The following is a 23,041-nucleotide window of genomic DNA, read 5'->3' as shown; positions in this document are numbered from 1 at the left end:
TTTATATAATATGAGTAAATTATATTATTTTTAATCTATTTTAATCTAATTTATAAAATAAAAATTAAATATTTTCAATAAATTTGCTGTAAATAGATATAAAAAAATAATTTTATAAAATTGTTTTCATAAAATTTTAAAATTACTATAAAATTAACATCAAATATTTATAATACATATAATTATTATAATATATAAAAATTATAGTAATATATGTACAACAAATTTTAAATTTTAAGAAAAAAATTAATATTGTTGAATATAACAAAATATAAATAAAATAAATAGAAATATTTTTGTTAAATTAAATAAATAAAAGATATATTTCTTTCTATGTATAGTTTTGGATAATATATTTCTATATGCGATTCACGTTCACACTCCGGATGGAAGTGTACAGTCACGTAAGATGCATTTGATCGTAAGTCATTGCTAGTGCAGCAGGTTTGAAATACATAGCAACAAAATTGTTAAGCAAATAAGAATTGAATAGATCATTATACATAAAAAATTGTAATATTTTTTTATTTATTAAAATAAAATAAAATATTAAATTATTCAACATGCACATGCAAAAAATAAAAAAAGAAAGACAATATGATAATTATTATTATTAATTATATTTAATATTATTAACACAATTTGAGTAAAATTAAAAAATGTTATTGAGATTATTTACTTACAAAACATTATTTATAAAACACAATCATGTGTATATAAAGTGAAGTCTTTTATTCATTTTTTATTTTGATTACTAATTATATCTATAGAGTGTATAAAAAATTTATACATTTATATAAACAAAGAAATTGAACATGAATTGCTTAATTTTCCTACAATTTTTATATTTTTTATATATTATATTATTCCATTGTATTTTTATATTTAATTATTTTAATTTTATATTTAGAAAAAATTTTCACATCGAATTAATTCAGTCACATAAATGTTAGCATATTTTTCATACACTCTGAGTGGAATTATTAAATTACGAATACTCGATTTGTATTATATTTACATTTTATCTCATCGGACGTTATAATGTACAAGACGAATACATTAATAAAAAATTTTCGAATTAAAAAACACAAATTATCATTAATGACTTATATTTTACAAAATATTTTTTATCATATTAAATAATACTATGATATATTTATTTATAGTTAACTCTTACGAGTGAATGAATTAAAATCAATTGAAACAAAATTAATTTTTTAAATAATCATAACTTTCATTATAATTTTCATTATAATTTCATCCAATAATTATAACTTATTAATATTTTTATACATAAATAAAAATCATGAATTTTTTGATTTCTTTCATTATATTCATTATTATAAATACATTATAAATAAATGCATTTTTCGAGAGTAATGTTTAAAGCTTAGTTTTTTTTAAATCGTAATAAATCGAATATATTGGACTGATATAAATTTTATATAATTCGAAATTATATATTGAAATTTATGGCATCGTAGAAAATCTCATTTTATGAAAAAAAATAAAAAATAAAAATTATATCGCATTATGATTAATTCGATTTTATGTCTTTAATAAAAATTTCATTTTTTATATACACATTCTTTCATTCATTTATTCTCACGATTGCACTTGTACGACATTTACTTTCATATGTTAATAAGACTATTCAAAGTGACTTGCAATGAAAAGTGCAATGACTTACACTTTAAAAATTTTCTCTTTACAATAATCTTATAAATTACGATTGGACCAAGTGTATGTTAAGATATAACATTCATTATGCGAATATATCTATTTGAAAACCGGAAGTTATATTTACATGGCCCGTTAAGTTATTTTCATGATAGAAACGTAATATATATTATGTATCATCTTGCTTATATGAATTTTTTTAAATCAAATAAGCATACTTTGTTTATATCTTGATTTTTAAACGAAATATACATCAAAATATTTCATATATAGATGATCCATTGTTACTCGTAGTGTATTTGAAACGATCGAGAAACAGCGGGAAGAAGCGATTAAAAAGATTCAATTTGATTAGTGTATTGTCAGTAGTGAAAAAAATTTAGTTGTTAAATTTGATTGTAGAAACAAGTTATTTGTTAAAAGTGAAACAATAAAGAAAACAACTATGAAGAACATTTTACTTCATTCACATTACGTATGTATAAAATATAAATGGAATATATTTTTTTAAAACAATATAATGATTATATCACACAATTTTACGTAGCATTATGTGCATTCATGATACCATTATATAAAATAGAACTTTTTAATATTATTATATTATCAGAGGTTATGTTCAATAAAAGAAAATTTATACTTTACCTTTGTACTATATTGTGCTTCAAATCATTTTAACACATATTAACATTAAAATATAACAATATTCATTAAATTATTTGAATTATTGCTTCAGTATATACAAATGTTCTCAATAATAATTTGAGAAACATATAAAAATTTTATAAATATCAATTTAAATTTCATTTGACAAATTTGACAACTTGAATATTTTTCTTTTTCAAAGTATTGTATCATGTCATTGTATATTTCAGATAAAAATATGAGGTACATGTATATCATAAAATTGACATTTGTTATCCAACAATTTATAATACAAATGTATATAATCTTAAGTTTTATGCAATAATTAAATCAGGTTAAGGTATTATATTAAAGTTGAACTTACTCGGGCCATGTAAGTATATCACAACTATATACGTTCATACATACATATACATTCAACAAACATACAAATTATTCTTAAGATACATACATTAACCATACTCACACTTTGCTGCTCAATGTATTCATTCTGTTTACAACTAATTCTCTACTTTGATACCTGATTTTGATGTATATTTAACTAGATTTAAATCGCAAATTTTTAATTAACAAATAAATTTTAAACAAGAACAATTCCAATTAGTTTTAATAAATTCAGAAATCTGATATCACATAGTGAGAACATGCTATTTAAACTACTTTTTTTTGCAAGAAATATGAAATATATCAAATGAAAGAATCTATGTCAGGCATCAGGAACAATTATATAATTATCGTGATTCAGCTTTCGTTTTAGGAGGCCTAAAAGCTTTTAATTTTTTTGCTTTCTTTTGTTTTGTGGCATTAGCACCAGATTGAAAAGCTTTCCAACTATCAACTCTTGATTGTCGAGATTCCTCAAAATTTTTTTGCCACTCACGTTCTAATGCAGCTTGTGCTTCTGCAGATAATTCTTCTTCTCGTTTCCTTTTACGTTGTTCTGCATCTCTAGTTGCTAATTCTCTCCTATACAAGAAAGAAAAAGAAAAAAATAAATTACAAATAATTCGATCGATTTTGTGAACTTTTGAATTATTATTATTATTATTATTATTTTTTAAATTAACCTTCTTCTTTCCATATCAGCAAAGAGTTTCATTGTCATAACCCAAACTGCATGCTTGTAACCTTCTTCTGTCTCTTCTTCAAGTATATTTGCACTTTCTGTTTTTCCTTCTTTTTTCATTTTTTTCTTTTTTTCTGCAATCTAATAAATTTACAACCATTATATTTATTACACATATATATTTTTTATATAAAATAAAAAAGATTCATTATTCATACCATATGATCAGTTCTAGCTTTTGCTTCTTCAATAACATCCATGCATTTAGCTCTAGTTTCTTCATTTTCCAATGTTTTCCATGCTTTGTTAACAACTAATACAATCAAACAAATAATACTTATAAATAATCAAACAAATAATATTTATAAATTGAACATTTATCATTCTATGAAATAAAAATTGATATATACTTTCAAATGCTTGTTGTGCACGTTCTGCATCATCTTGATTTTTATCAGGATGTACAAGAATTGACATCTATAAAATAAAAATATATTATAATTATTAACATATATTATAAAATTTATACATTATAATAAAAAAGAAAATTAACTTACACGTCGATATTTTTTTTTGATTTCATCTATAGAAGTGGATGGATCAATTTGTAATACTTCAAAAGGATTTAAATTAAAATAAGACGATCCGGGTCGTAATAATCTGTCGATTTGTTGTTTAGGAGTTAAAACCGAATCTCTTTTTTCTATTTCTTTTACCTAGAAGAAAGAGAATTTTTTACAGCTCATAAAATATCTATTTGTTTGGGCGCGAATATATTCGTACAGGTTAGGCTTATTTATAACTCGAAAGTTTATTAAAAAAGCAATTCACTTTATAATATTTTAAGAAATGACAGGTATTAGTTTTTAAATAACGAAAAACTATATAATATATTGTACTTTAAATACGATTTATTATTATTGTTTAAAGCATACATAGTGACGTTTGTTAACCCTTAAAATAAGGTAAAAGTATTTACAGTTATATAATCGAGAATTATATCAAAAATTGATTTTTACACAGGTGAATATTCTAACGGTATCACATCATTCTGAATTTACATACTTCGGAATAAAATTCATTGAATTCGTCCTCTTTCTTAGTTGGACTATCACTGGATATATTCGAGTTGGTAGCAGCCATTTTGATTGTTACTAACTTCCATGCTGTTAGTAGTGCCGCCTGTTAAAATTTAACATTCCGAGTAAATTCACTTTTGTTCTATTTATTCAAGAAAATTGATGCAAAAATTTATTACTCTTATATTCACTCATAGAAAAATTTAGTAATTGATCGATAAATTAAATTAATTAAATTAATTTAACAATAAGTATAAGTAATATTATATAACTTATATAAATAAAACAAAGATTTAATAAAATTATATATATATGTTATATACAATATATATAATTGGAAATGAAAGGAATTTAAATTGAATTAAATAGTCTTTTAAAATCTTATAATATTTTATTAACAAAGCTTAACAACCAATAAACAAGTGAAGTTTTATAGCGGTAACAAAGATATAGTAAACGAAATTAAAATCGTACATTTAATATACACTGCATAAGATTTTTTCAAATCAATGGACTAACACTAATTTTTATGACTAGTCTAGCATGTACATATAACTACTTTCTATCTTCCATTAGGAAATACAGAATGCGTAAATAGGAAGGTGTAAATACTAGTACAACACTATAACATATAGCATATTATTTTTACTAATCTAGCATGATATCTAATAGCTAATCGTGTACTATTGAACACCAGTTCATACATAAACGCATTATTTTTAATGTTATCTATGAGAGCCAGTCTGTTTAAGGAACGCGATTATAAACACACAGTTTCCTTGTAACATTTTCTTTACTTATTAACATACGTCACGTTCATCTGTTAACTAGTTACATGAATTGCAAACTAATTGTTTTTACTTACATACATCGACATTATACAACTCGCCGCCTATTTTCTGTTTTTTTTTTTAATTCTATATTTTTTTAATGAATTCTTTTTTCAAAGAATCTTAACATTTGTTGTCACAAAATAAAAATTTTTTTTAACTCTTTCAATAATATGATCAATTTCGATATTTTAAATTTAGATTTCTTGAATCAATATAAAATAAAATATAATATATATATAATATATATATTTTATATTATATATAATATAAAATTAATATAAAATATTAAATAAATGTAAGTTTATTATATTATTTATATAAATATAAAATAAAAAAATGAAAAGAAACTTTAATAAGTAAATTTTTCAAAATTATTTATTAGTAAAAAAGTTAAAGAGTTTTTAAATATATATATATATATATATATTAATATAAAATTTGAAAAGCAAATATTTAGTGAGGTTTTTTTTAAATAAGAAAATTATTAAACTATTTGTTTAAAATAACACAGATTTTGTACATATTTTAAATGTCAGTAACAACAAGGTTAAGATTCTATTTTTTTATTGAAGCAGTTATTAAAACATCAAAAACTTTAGTTGAACACGAAATAGTCAGGACATTAATGTTTTTTTACTCTTTTTTTTTTGTTTTTGATAATGTACGTCGTTTGCATCAAATATATCATTTATGCATTATACTTATAAAAATGATTTTCTTCATTATTTAAACGTAATTTATAAAATTAAATTTTTCACTTTAACAAACAAAAATACTCACAAAATATATAATATAATTTACAATCAATTAAAATTTATATTATATTTTAATTACACTTTAATAAATTATCAAATTTATATTATGAGAACTGATCAAAATTGAAATATTATCATATATGATTTAATATAGCTGTACAACACTATGCACTTCTAAATGAATCCTCTACGATACAATACAAACATCACAATAGCTTATCTCCTTTTTTTCTTGTTTGCCACACACGTGATTATATTAGAAATTCTATACGGACTAACGATTAATGATACCAATAGTCGAAGTTCGAAAAGCATTTGCGAATTGTTCGCGATGTTAAAACGTATACTTAAATTTCACACACTGATTTGAAAGTCTCGATAACTATTGACTGCAAAGATTATGTGATATAAATGACAATAGATAATTTTTATGATTCTATGTAGTTCTCTCAATCGATCTAACCTGATGATTGACTTATTCTTACAATTTTTATTTTTTATTTATTAAACTGCACATCTTAGGCCCGGTCACACGCGCAAATTCTAGAGAGGTTAATAATCAATGCGAATATATTTAAAAGTAAAATTCTCGAGAATAATTTTTGGACATTGTGTTGAGAGTGAAAATTACTTTTGAAAGCAAAAATTACTCTTAAGAGATGTACAAGAACCCGAAAATATTGGGATACTCGGGACGGGTCGGATTGGCTCGGCTTGGATCGGCTTTGCTCGGGTTAACTCGGATCGCATCGGATCCCGAAAGTATCTCATAGTTCGAGAATTATTCTTGAAAATATTAAAATTTTCTAAAATTTCCAGGAATTGAATAACATTTTTGTACATTGTAGAAGTATACTCGTTTACAAAATTGAAAGAAAAAAATTCTCTTTCCTAAATTTTCAGGAATTCTGATATCGAATCATGAGATACTTTTGGGACTTTGATAAGATGAATTCTCAATTTGATCTGACTTGACATTTTTGGATTCTCGCACACTAATCTCTCGAAAGTTTTACTCTAAAATGTATTTGCAACTATACAATGTAATACGATACAATGTATATCGATGCTCGTATGACCGAACTTTTATATACAATGAAATACATAAAGCTAGCTGTACTAACAATATCTAGAAATTTCTCTCTCTATTAATATTCTAATATATAATGCGTGAAAGGAATGATTCTGTTTAATGAGAAACAAGCAGTATAATTGCGAATAAAATAATTAAATTTATAGTTATTCTCTAATAGTTACGAAATTAGAAAATCTCTATCTTTAAATTCTTTGCAAATTTTTTTTTTTTCTTCATTTGTTTTCAAGATGGACTGTGTTCCCACGACTGTTTCTCGTTCGGAATACTACGAAAGTACTTAAAAACATTCAAACGTTCGAATTAATATGATCCGCAGCGACGTACAATATATCAGAAAATATCACGAAGATATTAGAATTCTTTTACACGAAATTGATCACGATGTTAAACATTTTTAATATGAAACTGTTTTATTGAAGAATCGTTTGCATTTAAAAGAACAGTCTCGATTTAAAGGTCCTCCTCAAGATTCTCGCGAACTTCTTCGTGAAGTTTCTGTCAAAATATATATATTTGTATATTTATATTTTTTTTTTGTTGCTCGTAAAAATTTACATCTATGTGATTTATCGATATGCACCCAAAAGCTTATCGTAATAAAGCGAATATGTTATGTGTTATATCTGACTTATCAGAAATATCAGATCGCTTAGATGAAAACATGCGCCGAATAGCGTACAATTATACTGGTTATAGACATAGAGATTGGTCGAATTTTTCATTGATGGGTCGATATATGTATACACTTACCAAGAGCGCAAGATGAAGTTTCGAAAATCGAATTCTTCGCAGAAAAGCTATAAATTTTCTTTTATCGATCGAGTAACGGTTATTGTACACTTATGTATATTTTATTCAGTGGATAATGGTCCTTTGATTTCGTAATTGATCTTCATATATATCTTGCCGATTTTCGTAGAAATTCAATATTTTTACAAAGTAGTACATTACGTCAAAGCAAATTTTCTCAAGGTTTTCTTTTTGGATCATTTCTATAAATTTTATTGCACTATAATTTACTACAACCAAAAAAGAAAAACACTCGACCTACATATATAAGATGGGAACAAGAAATTTTAAAGGGTGTTTTTTCGATTTTATTTTAAGTTAATTTTATATCGTTAAGAACTTAAAGATGAGAAACCAAAGCACCATTGAATGTTATACATTTCTATGAGACATTAATACAGTTATTACATCTACCATATACACACTTTTTAAAACACATTAGGTAGATCTCTCGTATCAGACATCTGTATATATTCATCGTATAATATTATACTTAAATTACCGATAATTTATTTTGCTGGAATGAATTTTTAACTTTTTAAATATTGATTTTTTTTATTAGAGAAATTAAGATTTCGTGTTCAATTAATTCTTAGAAAAATAAAATTGTTAAAAATATATTATTATTATTATAATATAATGATTGTAATTTATGAATCGTATTATACGAGAGTTTCTTCTATGATGCACAATTTAATTTCATTAATTTAAAAGTTATGTATAGATAAAAATTAAATGAATTATAAATTAAAAAAGAAAAATTGTTAAAATTGAAAAAATTATTAAAATTATCAAAATATTATACGAAAATTCGGTATTAAATTCAAATCTGAATTTTTAATATTTACAAAAAAATTTATACAAAGAAATTACACATAAGTATATAAAAAAAAAATTTTACGTATATAATTAACAATCAATCCAGCAAAATAAAGCTTGTTACATTATTATAGATATAACACACTATATAAAAATTTGACAATAACATTCGCAAATATATTCGCCATATTTAGCGAATATAACACTAATATTCGCATACACACGTATAAACTTTCAAAATCTATTTGGCACTCTCCTAGTTTCATCAAAAAGGCGAGCACGCTTGCTATATTCATCAATTCAAAGACATTGCATCGAGTATAGCTTTACTCCTTCGCTACGTTTTTGCTTTATACTATACTTTAAGTTTTTCCTTAACGTTAACATTGGTCTAAGAGGATATTTTCTTTTTATTCTGTTTATTTTGCATAAAAAATATCAATTGTTACTTCGCGAATGAATTATTTCAACGTTCATTTGTCTTGCTATAATATATGTTATTGTAAATAGAATTTATCCAGTCATGATATTTGAGAAATAAAATTTAATAATTTAATATATATCAATATATATATGCAACATATAGTATATATGTATATTTCTTTTTGGTCTTCGGCGTTAATTTTAAAATAGATATAAGACATTAATTTTTATAAATAATTTTTGTGATTTTGACTAAATTTTGATCTTTAAGCATTCGATAACAGATTCTTTTGATTTTATAAGTAATAGATTTGATTATGTAATTTTTTTTGATGCAAAAATTGATTTGCAAAAATATATGTAAATAATTTGGAAAGAAAAAAATATTTTTATTTATATTACAAAATGAAATAAAGAAAATTGAAAATTATGAAGCTAGTGTAGATAGTATTGATCGTGTTGTAAAATTTCTTTAAATATTTTTAGTTACTTTATTTACATGAGTTATAGACTAAGATAAATATCTTACGACAAAAGCACTATTCTATATAGTCAGTACAGTATATATTCTGTTTCGTGTATAGACTTGCTGGATTCAGACAAAGAAATAATTTACTGTAAATATTTATTTTCCAATTTTTGATCTTGCAAATTATCCTTTGTAATTTAAATATAATCTTCTTAAATTGTTAATTATCGTTAAATATTCATTATTAATTATTTTAATTACATTCGAAGCTTTTTAAGTTTGATTCACTGCAAAATTATAAACTCTGGAGTATGGAAGAACAATTAATCATATATTTTAATTTATCTCTTTTTTTAATTATTCTCTTTTAGAATAGATTTTGTTAACGTATAATTTTGGTACAGAATATTTTTGAAGTGCACTGTAGCATAGATCGTAAATGACCTAATTGTTTTAGCGGATAAAATTTATTACAATTGCAAAATTATCACGAAATTTAATAACAATTAAAGCACTGGTTGTTGCATAAGCTCGTGATTTATTTAGAATTCTGCTTACAATTTGATTTTGCGGATATTATGTTTTCGATATTAATGAACCGAGATCGATGCGATAAAAAAACGAATATTCTTCGAAAAATATTTCATTCCTTGGAAAAATTTAATTCTCAAATTTCTAGAAAAGACTTTTTATTCTTAAATTTTCAATTTTATATTTTGATCTTTCGTTCTTTTTTTATATCGATTTATAAAGAGAATACAAATTACTTTCTCAATATTTAAAATTGACAATTGAATTGTTCGTTTATTTTTAAATTTCAAAATAATTATTATTCATTTTGTACGCCTGTACCCAGCATTTCTGTGAACTGTATTATTCTGATCCACTATTTCGTGTGTCATGTACGTCTGGAATACAAGAATGAATTGTAAACATACGAGGGAACAGATTGTGTGGGTCACTAGGCATCGACACACATTGAAAACGATCCATGTTTTCAATTAATGGATCATTTTTATTTTGTCTCAATGTGTGTCGCGCATTTATATGTTGCATTTTGATTTCGAGCTGTCAGCCATTGGTTATTATTATTATTTTATTATTATTATTATTATTATTATTATTATTATTATTATTATTATTATTATTATTATTATTATTATTATTTCTTATATTATTACTTACGTAGTAGATTATTATTTCGTATTTTATTATTATTATTATTATTATTATTATTATTATTATTTTTTCATTTCCTTTAAGACTAGATATCTTAACGATAGATCATTTAAAGGCTGTCAAGTATTCCGTTTTAAAACGAAAATCAATATCACAATAGTGTGTATTAAAATAAATTATAGTACTTGTCTCAAATGTTAATGTAAATTATCGATTATTAATTATGTTTTGTTTAGATGTGATGATTTCTTTTTTTTTTTTTATGTAGATGTATCTATATTTATATTATGCGTGTAAATGCAACGATGTGATGATATGTTTTTGTTATATCAAATTAACAATTTTATATATATTTTTGGAATACGTTTTTCAATTTGTTTGCCTATAGTATGTAAATATATATATATATATATATATATATATATATATATTAATGTTAATATTATGTGCGACCTATGGCTATCGTTATTTTAATATATATATATGAATTAGATAATTTCGTTTTGAGGTTAAAAAAAGTCGTGGGACAGTTTTTAGATTTTTTTTTCTTTAAAAATTAGAAGAATTTTTAAAAGAAAATTGAAGATCAGTAATCCAACCTAACCTAACTAATTAATGGATGGCTATAGGATATTAATTTCATTATAATTCTAATATCAATAATTTTACTAAAAGATGCATATAAATAAAAATTTATCATTCAATACCAGCTAAATTAACTATTCACTAAAAAAAAAATTTACGTAACTAAAATTATTACAGTTTATACTATATCAGATATTAAATTTTTATTTGAAGATGTCCAAGAGCTTTTGAGCTTACATACACTTTATCGTCATTCAACAGATGTAAAAAAAAAAGCTCATACAGGACATTAAACTGCTTCCTGCGCGAAACGAAAATATCAATTGACAATTATTTTTTTTCTTAACAGACTCAAAAAAATATATTCTTACATACTCATGATAGATTAAATTTAATTCTCAATGCATTTTGCTTCATGTGACTTTAAGAAGACTATTTTATATATATATATTCTTTTTCGTTATATATTTTAATTTCTAAATATCTCTTTTTATTAAGAGATTAAGAAAATTAAAAGAAAGAAAAATTTTCAATATAATCTTTCTTTTTTTTTTTTAAATTAAATTCGAAAATAATAAATTTTTTTCTTTCGAACATCAACATGCTATACATAACATCGTGTATTATTCGTGATTTTCAATAATTTTATATCTAATCATTTTCACTTTAATCGAAGCAAAAATGTTCCTCACGTTACGAAAACCGGTATCGCCATTATCGCGATACTGTATGCTAATAAATATAACTACGTAGCTACTGTTTGTCCTGTTCGTAGGTAAAGAGAGCTCTCCTTCCCTTAACAAACTATTATTAATTTTCACGATGCTTAATGGCGACATATTATGATCATTTATTAGCAGGAAGCAGAATATCGCGTTTCATATTTAATCCTTTAACCCTTTAACCGGTCAAACGAGTCAATTCGTCACTTGAATCAATGTTAAATCTCTTAATTATTCCTTTATTTATATCTCATATAATTTTCTGTTAAAAATAAATTATTCTATTTTTTTTTTTTTTTTTTTTAAGAATAAGATCATAGAAATAATTCTTTCTGTTATTACTTTTGCTAAATCTCTTCTGTTAAAGTAATTTGATCGAAATTTATTCTTCTAGATCAATATAAAATTCCTTCTGTAATAATTAAATAAATTAAATCTTAAATATTTTTTTTTACATTTGTATAAAAATGCATACTTGACAAGTGAAAAAATAATTGCAAACGAAGCTATAATAATACAGGATTGAAAATCTGTTGTTGAAAAATAAATAAATTTTCAATATAAAATAATTGCAAACAAAAGTGTAATAACACAATTGTTGTGTTTTGATCTGAATTAATTTTGATTTTGGCGAATGTTGAAGATTTTGGATGAATAATAATTCCGGTTAACAGGTTAAACAATTTCTTCTCTTCTATTCCAAATAAGCATACCCACGAGCATACGATATGGTATAATTTGTTCACACAAAGACACTCGCACAAACAGTCAACGATGGGGAGGGCGTATCTTATCTAACATTTGCAGGATTTTTTTCCTGTGATGAGCGACATTTTTAGCTGCCTTAATAAAAATTGTACACCATTCTCGTCGCGTGAAACGCGAAGGTGTAATCTCGTATTTTTTTTGTGTTTCAACGTGCAAGCGGCTATTCCGATTGGAATTAACAAACTATGATGATCAATTTTTATTTCTTCTTTGTGTGTTGGAATTATTTCTCATTTTATTACTTGGTGTTTTTTTTTATTTTTTTTCTTTTTCTTTTTATTTTTTATGCTGTGTAATATTGCTTGTTTACTCTTTGACAGTGTGTGGTAAATAAGAATATTTGAAATAGGTAATTTGGAAAATATAAATATTTTTTTCAAAATTTTTGAAAATACCAACAGATCCATCTTTCCTTTGAATTGAAATTTTGTGAATTATTTGACAGTGTAATTAATGGATTTCACCATTGGATTCAAATTCGTTCGCTAACATCGTCGGCAAGTAACAGATCTCTGATGATTTCGAATACACGACAAAACACGACTCGATTACACTAAAAGCATCATTCCAACATGCTTCAAAAGAATCTTCCCTTCGCAATTATATAAACTTGTTAATAAAATCTCTCCTTTTACTTCTGTCTTCACACAACATTCTCTATTATTATTTTTTTAATTCACATACTCACATTCACAAACTATAAATAGAATATTCAAATTAATTTGAAAATAATATATAACACGTGATATATGTATATGTGATTCCTCATAAATTTTTGTATCAGTACACAATCAAATAAATAATATAACGATATGATAAATTATCATTTTGATCAGCGTGCAACAAACACAGATATGTGTATAAATGTCCATAAAGAGGATATTATCAAGATGTGAAAGAAATTTACAGAATTGGCATATGGCGAATATAGTTCACCATGGATGAAGTAAGCCATGTCCAGGCTCGTTTCCGGTTCACCCCCTTCACCAACGTCCACGCTAAGACCTTGAAATTTACAAGGTCATACGTGGAGAACGGTGGAGGGGGTCTGGCCGCTATGCTTGATCCACCTCGTGACAGACCTCCATATAGTCTGGGTTGTGCATTATATCCTTGATCATGTCCTTTAGGATTGGATAACGAGGAAAGATTGGATACACTTTTGAGCTATTGTACTCCTCCTGTAGCAGATGATATATTAATGTTATCAAGGTGATAAATTGGATCTTGATTGTATAGTTGCATAGAGTGATAATTAGGAGAGAAAGATGAGAAAATTATGTTTGATCTTCTTTGATTGGAGAGAGATTGGTAATTTTACTTTTAATTTAAGATAGTTTTATCTAGTTATAGGTGAGAGGTATCATTTCTTTTTATGATGATTCTTATTGGGCCTAGATTTTTAGATTTATAAAAAGCAAAGATTTCTTTATTTTATTTAAAAATTAAAAAGATTCATAGAATTCTTTTTATTGAAAAATAAAAAAAAATATTAGATAAAGTATTTTAACTAAAAAAAAAAAAGATAAAAGTTATGATTATAAATATATTCTTTCATATAATATAACTAGTTTGGTAAAAGTATAAATATAAATTTCATTAAGTTTTAATCATCAAATATTCCTTATATACATGTAACTTGTTAATTTTCAAATAATATCATTTTATATTTCTTTTCAAACTATGTAACTTGATAATAAATCTTTTCATAAGCTTCTGTTTCTTTTCAATTCAAATAATACAATATGTACAATAAAAAATATATGGATAAATATATATATAAAATAAGGTGGTTTAATAACTGGATACTGATTAATTCAATTGAACAATACAGGTGAGACAAGTTACAAATAAGAAATTCTTTCTTGACATTTTACAAAATATAATAAGCTATTGTTAATAATTCTTCAGAGATGTTTCAAATATATTCTTGAAGATTATTTATTCATTACTTCACATTCAGTTTCGATGAATGTGCAAAAAGAAGAGTTAGTGGTACTTGGTTCACTTGTATATACCTTTAAATCTCGGATGAGATTTCTCAGTCCTGTATATTTTTTCAATAATCTATAAAGGTCGTTAGTCATTTGCGTGTTCTCTGCTTCGATTTGGGCTGTTGTCATACCTGTGCATATTGAAACAAGTCGATATAGAGATAAATCAATAATGAATAAGCATAAGTTGCATTCGATTAAAATGAATTTTAGATTAAAATTATGAATAATAAAGCTAGCATTACTTTTATAAAATATAAAGCTAGTATTACTTTCACTAAATATATTATGGCTTTTCTATGAGGATAAATTTGAAGTACGTACAATAATGTTGAATGACAATACCGTCAGAATACCATAACCGATCTCTTCTTGTCCCTATCGAGCACGTATGATAGTAGGTAATATATTATTCATGCTTGGAAACTTTCCAAACGACAGCCATCGAGTTGTGTCTTTTCCTCACAATTTGTCCAACAATTTGAAATATTGCTCGCGTTCACGATTAAACGTTTTATTTTCTTTTCCATAAAATAATAAATTAAACAATAAATTTGATCTTTTGTTTCATTTAAATTTAAAAAATTATACACCTAAAATTTTAAGCATCTATATCTGTCTTGTCTATAGACTTCTCTTAAAGTATATATTATATATATATATATGGAGTGTTATTATATTCATGGAACTTTGAAAGTTCATTCTTCAATCCAAAAATAAACATAAAAGTTGGTGTAGAAAAAGTTTTGAAAGTTATTCGTAGTTAAATTCCAGACTTATTAAGCAATTTAAGTTGGATGAAGTGAGAGTGAAATAGAATCAGATGCTCATAATCGTGAAAACAGAGATAGCGCTATCTAACATAAACTTTAATGTATCTTTATAACTCGAAGTAAATAAACTCTACATTACAATTCGACTACATTTTTGTATTTGTGTACTTTTCTTATCTCTATAATTGACCTTCTAAAGGTAAGTACTCTGATTATATATTTTTAAAAAAATTTCAACTCACTCTCGAGTCTTTCAATGCGTTCTCTCTTGGTTTCAGCTTCTTCGGCCAGTCGGGCCGAAGTCTTCACACCTTCCCCGCTTTTGTGGGTCTTCTCCATAATGGAACAGGCGCGCAGGACAAAGGCAGGCACGGTCTCCTGTTTCTCCTGCTTCGGTATATCCACCAGAGTCCAATATTGGGTCTCCAACTTGATCACATCCTGAAAAAGAAGACACATCTGTATAAAAACACATCTATATACAAATATTTATTAAAAATATGTTAAAATTAGGCTAAAGTTAATTTCAGATTCAAACGTTGAATTAGATTATGAGAATGCAGGCTTAATATATGAAAAAGAAATTTTAATGGATTTTAATAATAATTGAAATTTAGATTTTAGAATTTTAGATTAGTTTAGATAGAGTTTAAATTTCTCAAATTTTGAATATATAAGGGTTATAATTAAGTTGAAATATGTTGCAATCAGTTTTTGTTCAATACGAATATTTCTTGAAAAGAAAAAATTATGGTTACCTTAATCATTAGTTTTAAGAGGTTGTAACGTTGAAACACGTTGCGTACTTGCTTGCTGTCGGTATATTTGCACATAAGTTCAACGAGGGCACGTTTCGCAATCTCGTAACTTCCATCGAGGCGTATCCTCACGATTCTTAGTCTCTCGTTCGTTTCAATCACCTCTTCCTTAGTTTGTCCACCTGTTTAAGAGTTTTAAGAGTATGCTTAAAATTTTTGTATAAAAAATTCTACAAGATACATTCCTATCGTGCACGACAAATCAAAATTGACTAGTTGCAGATTTTTTATTCTCAAGATTTTTATTCAGAAATATAATCATACATATTTTTATAACCATTGCGTTAATTTTGTCTTCAGATAATAATTTTCATCAAAATTTGTAAATTGTAATTGATTTGTTACATTCGTCAAAGTATTTAACTCTCCATTTCTGTTACAATATGATCTTTAAATTATTTTAAACGATATACATTAATAGTAAAAATATTAAGTAAAATTAATATGAAAAATTGTATACATACATACAAACAATTCTAGATAGTATCTGTATCACATGAAACAATCATGATCAATTTTAAAGTACATAAAAAAAAACTCGTTAAATTGCATTAATCTTGGTATTAAAAAAATAAAAAAAAGATGTACTGAAAATAATATTATCATTAATATTATTACCATCATTATCGAATTATTTATAATTTAAGAAAAAAATAAAGAGTCGATAATAAAGGGACTCAAGTTGCCTTGTCACGAGCATCGCCATTACTTCATACCATTCTTTGCCCTTAACCCTTTGCCGATCCTCGAACATTAATAAGCGATGCAATCTCCACATACACATGCACGTGCAAACACGTTGTGTGTCCATTCACCAAGCCGGTTTAATAACATTATTGCTTTCAGCCGTATCGTGTACGCCTAATGAGAAAATTGATGTTGCCGCTTGGTTACAGGGAATTCGTTTCTGTTTTAATTAAACCTCTCCTTTATTGCCGTTGAAGAAGGTAAGTGCATGCTTTATTCGTGGATTTATGTTAAACGAAAATGGTTCGAATTATATTATTGGTTAATAAATGATTATTCAAATATTTCAAATATTTATAACGAGATGGAGCAAAGTTATTAATTAATTTTTTAAATATTTTCCGTTCCGGTGTTCCGTTATAAAAAAAATATTTCCAGGCGAAATTGCATCAAAAATAATAAATATCGAATTTTTGATCGATTTTCCAAAAAAAAATAATTTCTTCTCTTCTTACAACGCAATTTCATATAAATTCACTAAAATTATAATTTCATAATTTCAAAATCGCATAATTTTTTTGAAATTAAAATTTTTATTCAGACGAATTTCTTTTAAAAACACACCGTAGCGAAATTCATTGGAATTAAAACATTTTCGAATTAAGTAACTTCTTTAAAAATTGAAATTTTTTTTTCTTCAAATTTCCTTTCTAAGATATTACTCTTTCTCTAAATTATCAATCCGTCTAATAAAATATAATATTTTTTGTATTCGAAAGTAATTTAATTCGAGAAAGGTACACGAACCGTTGATCCGGCTTTAACGAATTTATCCCAGAGGAAACGTTCGCGACTATTCCAAGTGCAAATACCACTCTTGACGCGTCGTTATATCAACTGACCGGGTGTAAAAGCTTCTGCTTCAATTCCATTCATGAGCTAACAGCCGACCACCACCTGGCACCCGGCCAATACCTTATTTCCAACAGTTGTCGGCGCACGAACATCTTCTTCGTCTCGATTCTCTTACATTTCGCTATCCCGCGGACAAATGCTTCGAGAAATCGAAATCGAGAAAGAAGAATAACTTTTTGAAATTTTTTTTCTCATTTTGTTTTAACGCGAAATAAAAATTCTCATCGGAATTTGGTATTGGAATATTGGAAATTGATGATAATATCGATAATACAACGCAAATGTAAGTCTATTTTTTAAAAATAGTATATTTTATTTTAGAGACTTACTCGATGTTCCTTCATCCTTTACATCTTGGACGATTCTTCGAACACTTTGTGTAAATTTGCCCATAAGATTTGTGCCCGCTGAAAAAAAGAAAATAATTATAATTAAGAAATATAAATAAACAAAGATTATAGATTTTGTTAAAAAAATATATCAGAAAAGTTTTTTCTCCTCTATAGATCTTTGTCTAAAAAGTGTTTATTTAAATTTTTATTTAATTAAAATGATAATACGATAAAATTTTATAAATTAATGTTTATTCATAATGAAGTAATTCGATATAATAACTATTTTTTTTTTTATGTCAAAATATATCCAAGTTAATGTGTTACAACATAGTAAAATTTCAAATGGCTCGTTTTCAGTTCATCCTCTGTGAAAGCAGAGAAATGTGCAGAAGGAATCCTGTACATATTTTTCAGTGGGTAAAACATTTTCGTCAGAAAGGAGGAAGTATGTGTTGGTGCACATCTATTGGTCGGTTGACATAAAACGCGATAGGGCAGAAGAGCGAATAAAGCTTCTTAGTCGTAAAACATAGAACTGTCCTTAAGACCACCGAAGTAGGCTTTTAAAAGCATTTGAAGCTTTCTCTGGAAGATAACCTATTGTCCATAATACTTGGGAGACTTCTGTAAAAGCACCACTGTCAGATATACATCAGACTTAACAGTTGGCAAACTACTCTCTCTTGAAAGTGTACACAATTTTAGTGAGAATATTCTTATGTTGGTGTACTGAAAAGATAGCACTCAAGATTGTACATAGTCAAGATACTATAGTTAGGTTAGATTAGGTTAGATTAGGTTAAGTTTACACATTTATAAAATATTCATTACTATATAGGATCATTTATATTTTATAAAAATTTCACGTGCCAAATTTAATATTGTTTATTGAATTTATAGGATTTAATAGAATTGCTTGAGTTTTAAATTGTTTTGCAAAAAAATTTTGAAATTTGGTATTGAGCACAATTTTTTCATATTAATATTATTTATACAGCTTTATGAAATCTCTTACGTGATTTATTCGTTAAAACGTTTATGATAGGATATAATTATATATTGAAGCAAAATCATGTGGAAAATAAATGGTAATGGTTTGTTAATAAGAGTATCCTAAAATATATTTTATCTTTGTATTATATATCATCTGTTCAGTGCATTTATACGGTAAATCTGCGGTCGCATTTACGAGCAAAAGAGCATTATTTGGTATCGTTGGAAGAATATGATTTGCGTTCACGAACTTGGCTGGTTGCCAACATGGGATAACCTAAACTCGCGCCATTATTCCGAACAATGATCTCGTTAAGAGAATGATCACATTTTATCATTGGAAATTTGTAATAGTTCTTATCTAAATAATTTTTTTTAAATATTAAATAGATTTAATTATTTTTATAAAATTTTTTTTCCAAGATTTAATCTAAAATTAAATTATTGTATTAAAATGATTTTTAAAAATTTTCCTTTGATCCTTTTTCAGTAATATTGTTCTTTATTTCATTTATTTTCATTCCACATGCTTCTTCATTATAGTTTTAATATAATTAAAATAAATAAAATGGAAAAAGATTATCTGTAAGCTTTAATTTTTAAATTTTATTATTGATAATTACTTTTTATTTTTCCACTTTGTCATTTTTCTATTTTGTTAATTTTTTTTCATATTTTATGAGAAAAAAAAAATTACTTTTCACGGATGGTATCTGTGCAGAAAATTTAAATTTTACAATGAAATCTCAATTTTCCTCGACGTTTCATATTTCGCGAGATTGGCGCGCGCGCCAAATTCAAATCGAACGTCAGCGCGTTGACATGTTTACCTTCAATTCGCCACTTGTTTAATTTTGATTTTTGCGAAAATTCTATCGTGAATGAAGAGTGCGCGCATACACATATATATTTGAAGTAAAGAATGTGCCATCCTTAGATTGGTGCTATCAAGGGAATCGTGGAAGATCTACGTCATCCCGAATTTTCCTGTCTGACTATTCGGAAAGTTTGGATGTGGATATTGAAATTCATCACGGTGTCTTCTACGTGATGTTTCTATTTTCGAAACTGCGTCCTTTGCCTTGAGAAATAAGGAAAAAGTTTGGAAGAGAGATAAAATTGAAACATGTTTGACTAAACTTATCATATTGCATCTATGTAAAAATATATTTATAACAAATTCTACTTTTGCTTAATATTTAGTTGAGAATGATCACTTAATTTTTATGAAATTTTATTTTTTTCGATCTTTTATGCTATAAGAATTATTTATTATTTTATGTATAATATGAAATATATACATTGTGATGTATCGAATGTTTGTACAATTAGCAATTGGAATAGAGATGTCAAGTAGGAAACTTTCGTTTGTTTCCTCGGGCTAAGTGCCAAAATGCAACAAGCATTTTCGATATTCTCCTTTCATTTGGAAGAAGAGACATCCTGTCCAATTTGTTTAAAAAGAATTCTAGTAATTTTTAGTAATATTTTCTTCTTTGTAAAAATTGTACGTATAATTATATTTTTTATAAAAAAGACAAGTTTTAAAAATTTTAGTAGACAGTATTCGACAAGGAAAAAAATTTCTAATAAATATAGATCGAAAAATAAATATTTTAAACAATTTTATTTTCAAGTGAATACTTTTTTTCTAAAACGAGCTACTAGCACCACACGTAATAATTAACTAATAGTATTCAAATATTTATACGTATATTTATTCATTCAAGTTATATTTGAAAAATTCATAAAAAATTCATTTCAATTAATACGAATGCAATTCATTCGAATTTTAGATCACAATTTTTCTCATAATATGATCCGAATTAAAGTCTTGATTAATACCGTTTTATGAACCATTATCAACTAATAAAAGTTTGGTCTTTTCGTTTATCGTTCGATACAGACAAAAAGTTAAAGCGATATACCAGGATTGATCGTAAAATCCTCGTTCGAAGTGACGAGTTCTCCTAAGGATAATAATCCAAAGGAGGCAAAATGCGTCGAAATACTCTATTTTTTTTTCTTCAATTTTCCAGATTTTCGCTTTAATAGCAGTAACCCCAGCGAATCGTTAAGGCTCGTAAGAGGGTCGTTCGAGCTCTCTAACTTTAACCTTGGTTTAACGTAGTAACCACCGTTATATTCCTCGTAACTGTGCAACTTCCGGCGAAATTATAACGAAGTATATATAAGTATAGTTCAGTATAGCTATGTTATGGCTCTTTTTTTACAGTTTAATTCGATTCTTGTTTTATGAAAGAGAACAGTGATTTTTGTTACCAATTCTTACACATGTATTACAATTTTATTTCACTTTTTATATATGGCTTTTTTTAGCTTTTTTTATATAGGAAGCAATTGATTTTATCAATTATAAAATAATAAAAAAGATATGACTTTAAGAATGAATAATACTTTAAATAAAAGAAAAAAAATAAATTAATAAATATGACAAGATTAATAATTCAAAAGATTAATATTTTTTTAAAAAATTATAAACAATTTTTTTTTCAATATCAAGGACTGGCTTTATTATAACAAGGACTGGAATTTTATTATAACATTTTAGACAAAGAGAGCTTAAAATATAGTTTTAATGTGATATTTAACTTCAATTTTGAAAAAAATATTAAATCATGTGACTAATCATCGTCATTTATAGATTATCGACTGATGATAATTAAATTAAATTAATATTAGTATTATAATTTGAATTTTTTTTTTTTAGTTAAATTATTTTTTATTTAATTTTAAATGTCCAAATATTCCCTGACATATCTCGTACATACCAAAACTATGAAATTTCTCCGCGTACATGCAGATGACGTTCCTCGCGCTGTTGGTCTAATTATTCCAGAAATTAAGTACACTCGTGCGCGCGTAATCCTTTGCTCGCATATACCGTAGTAGTTGTACTCTTTGAATCCATCCTTGCGTATTTAACGCGCCGCATTTAAAATTATTCTGATAAAGCGAACTCTAATTGCGAAACGATAAATTTATATGTTCAATCTATTTTGTGCTTTGTTACCGCATTATGTTATATGGAATAATGAGAAATTAAATTTCATAAGTTTTAGGTTAGGTTAACACGTTGCTTTTTGTCTGACTGTATTTAATGTGAAATTATGAGAAGATGAAATTTTTTTTTTTTCTCTTTCCTTTTATATTTTTAAATACTTTTTAGTGCTTTGTTAATTTTCTGCCCATTTAATAAATTTCTAGAACTGGAATTTTAGAATATTAAAATATAATTCAATTGATTTTTGATCCTATAATAATTAATAAAGCATTATTATATTATATATGTTTTTTTTAATAAATTAGACTTATAAAAGAAACTATTAATGTATTAATTATTGGATTATTATCAATCAAAATTTATAATATAAAATTATAATCTTTCGAAAATATATTTTTTATTCAAAAAAGTATATTTTCAATAATTGTTAAACGTAAAAAAAAAAAAAAAATAAATATTTCTTTGAATTTTTAATGAAAATATCTAGAAAATTAAAATATTTTTTTTAACTTTATAAAAATTATATTTTTTTATTGCTCTTTAATCATTACTATTTCATATAACTATCTCATCCTTTCCTCTTTAAATAAAAA

At 25.3% G+C, this 23,041-nt stretch overlaps 2 protein-coding genes across 4 annotated transcripts in view; both read right to left on the bottom strand.

The window, feature by feature from the left end:
* Positions 1 to 2,196: 2,196 nt before the first annotated feature.
* LOC122710693 (dnaJ homolog subfamily C member 8) lies at positions 2,197 to 8,532 on the bottom strand. The gene is made up of 7 exons (XM_043928708.1): positions 6,544 to 8,532; positions 4,457 to 4,573; positions 3,949 to 4,107; positions 3,802 to 3,868; positions 3,610 to 3,704; positions 3,393 to 3,532; positions 2,197 to 3,291 (listed from the first exon to the last, which is right to left on the bottom strand). The coding sequence occupies exons 2-7, from the start codon at positions 4,532 to 4,534 to the stop codon at positions 3,057 to 3,059; spliced, it is 774 nt and encodes a 257-aa protein (XP_043784643.1). The 5' UTR covers positions 4,535 to 4,573; positions 6,544 to 8,532; the 3' UTR covers positions 2,197 to 3,056.
* Positions 8,533 to 12,782: 4,250 nt separating this feature from the next.
* LOC122710694 overlaps positions 12,783 to 23,041 on the bottom strand; it is a 122,283-nt gene continuing 112,024 nt past the window's right edge. For 2 of the 3 annotated variants that reach the window (XM_043928709.1, XM_043928710.1), the window contains 5 exons: positions 18,425 to 18,502; positions 16,434 to 16,615; positions 15,918 to 16,116; positions 14,927 to 15,033; positions 12,783 to 14,089 (listed from right to left, as the gene is read on the bottom strand). In XM_043928709.1, the coding sequence (XP_043784644.1) occupies positions 13,964 to 14,089; positions 14,927 to 15,033; positions 15,918 to 16,116; positions 16,434 to 16,615; positions 18,425 to 18,502 (692 nt within the window). In that variant the 3' untranslated portion in view covers positions 12,783 to 13,963. The remainder of the gene's footprint in view (positions 14,090 to 14,926; positions 15,034 to 15,917; positions 16,117 to 16,433; positions 16,616 to 18,424; positions 18,503 to 23,041) is intronic. The other variant, XM_043928711.1, reaches the window with a different exon arrangement.

Source organism: Apis laboriosa, unplaced genomic scaffold, assembly GCF_014066325.1.
Source record: "Apis laboriosa isolate Shangri-la unplaced genomic scaffold, ASM1406632v1 scaffold14_cov150, whole genome shotgun sequence".
NCBI classification, from domain to species: domain Eukaryota; kingdom Metazoa; phylum Arthropoda; class Insecta; order Hymenoptera; family Apidae; genus Apis; species Apis laboriosa.
The sequence above is the reverse complement of the archived record's forward strand: the minus strand, read 5'-3'. Positions and strand labels throughout refer to the sequence as shown.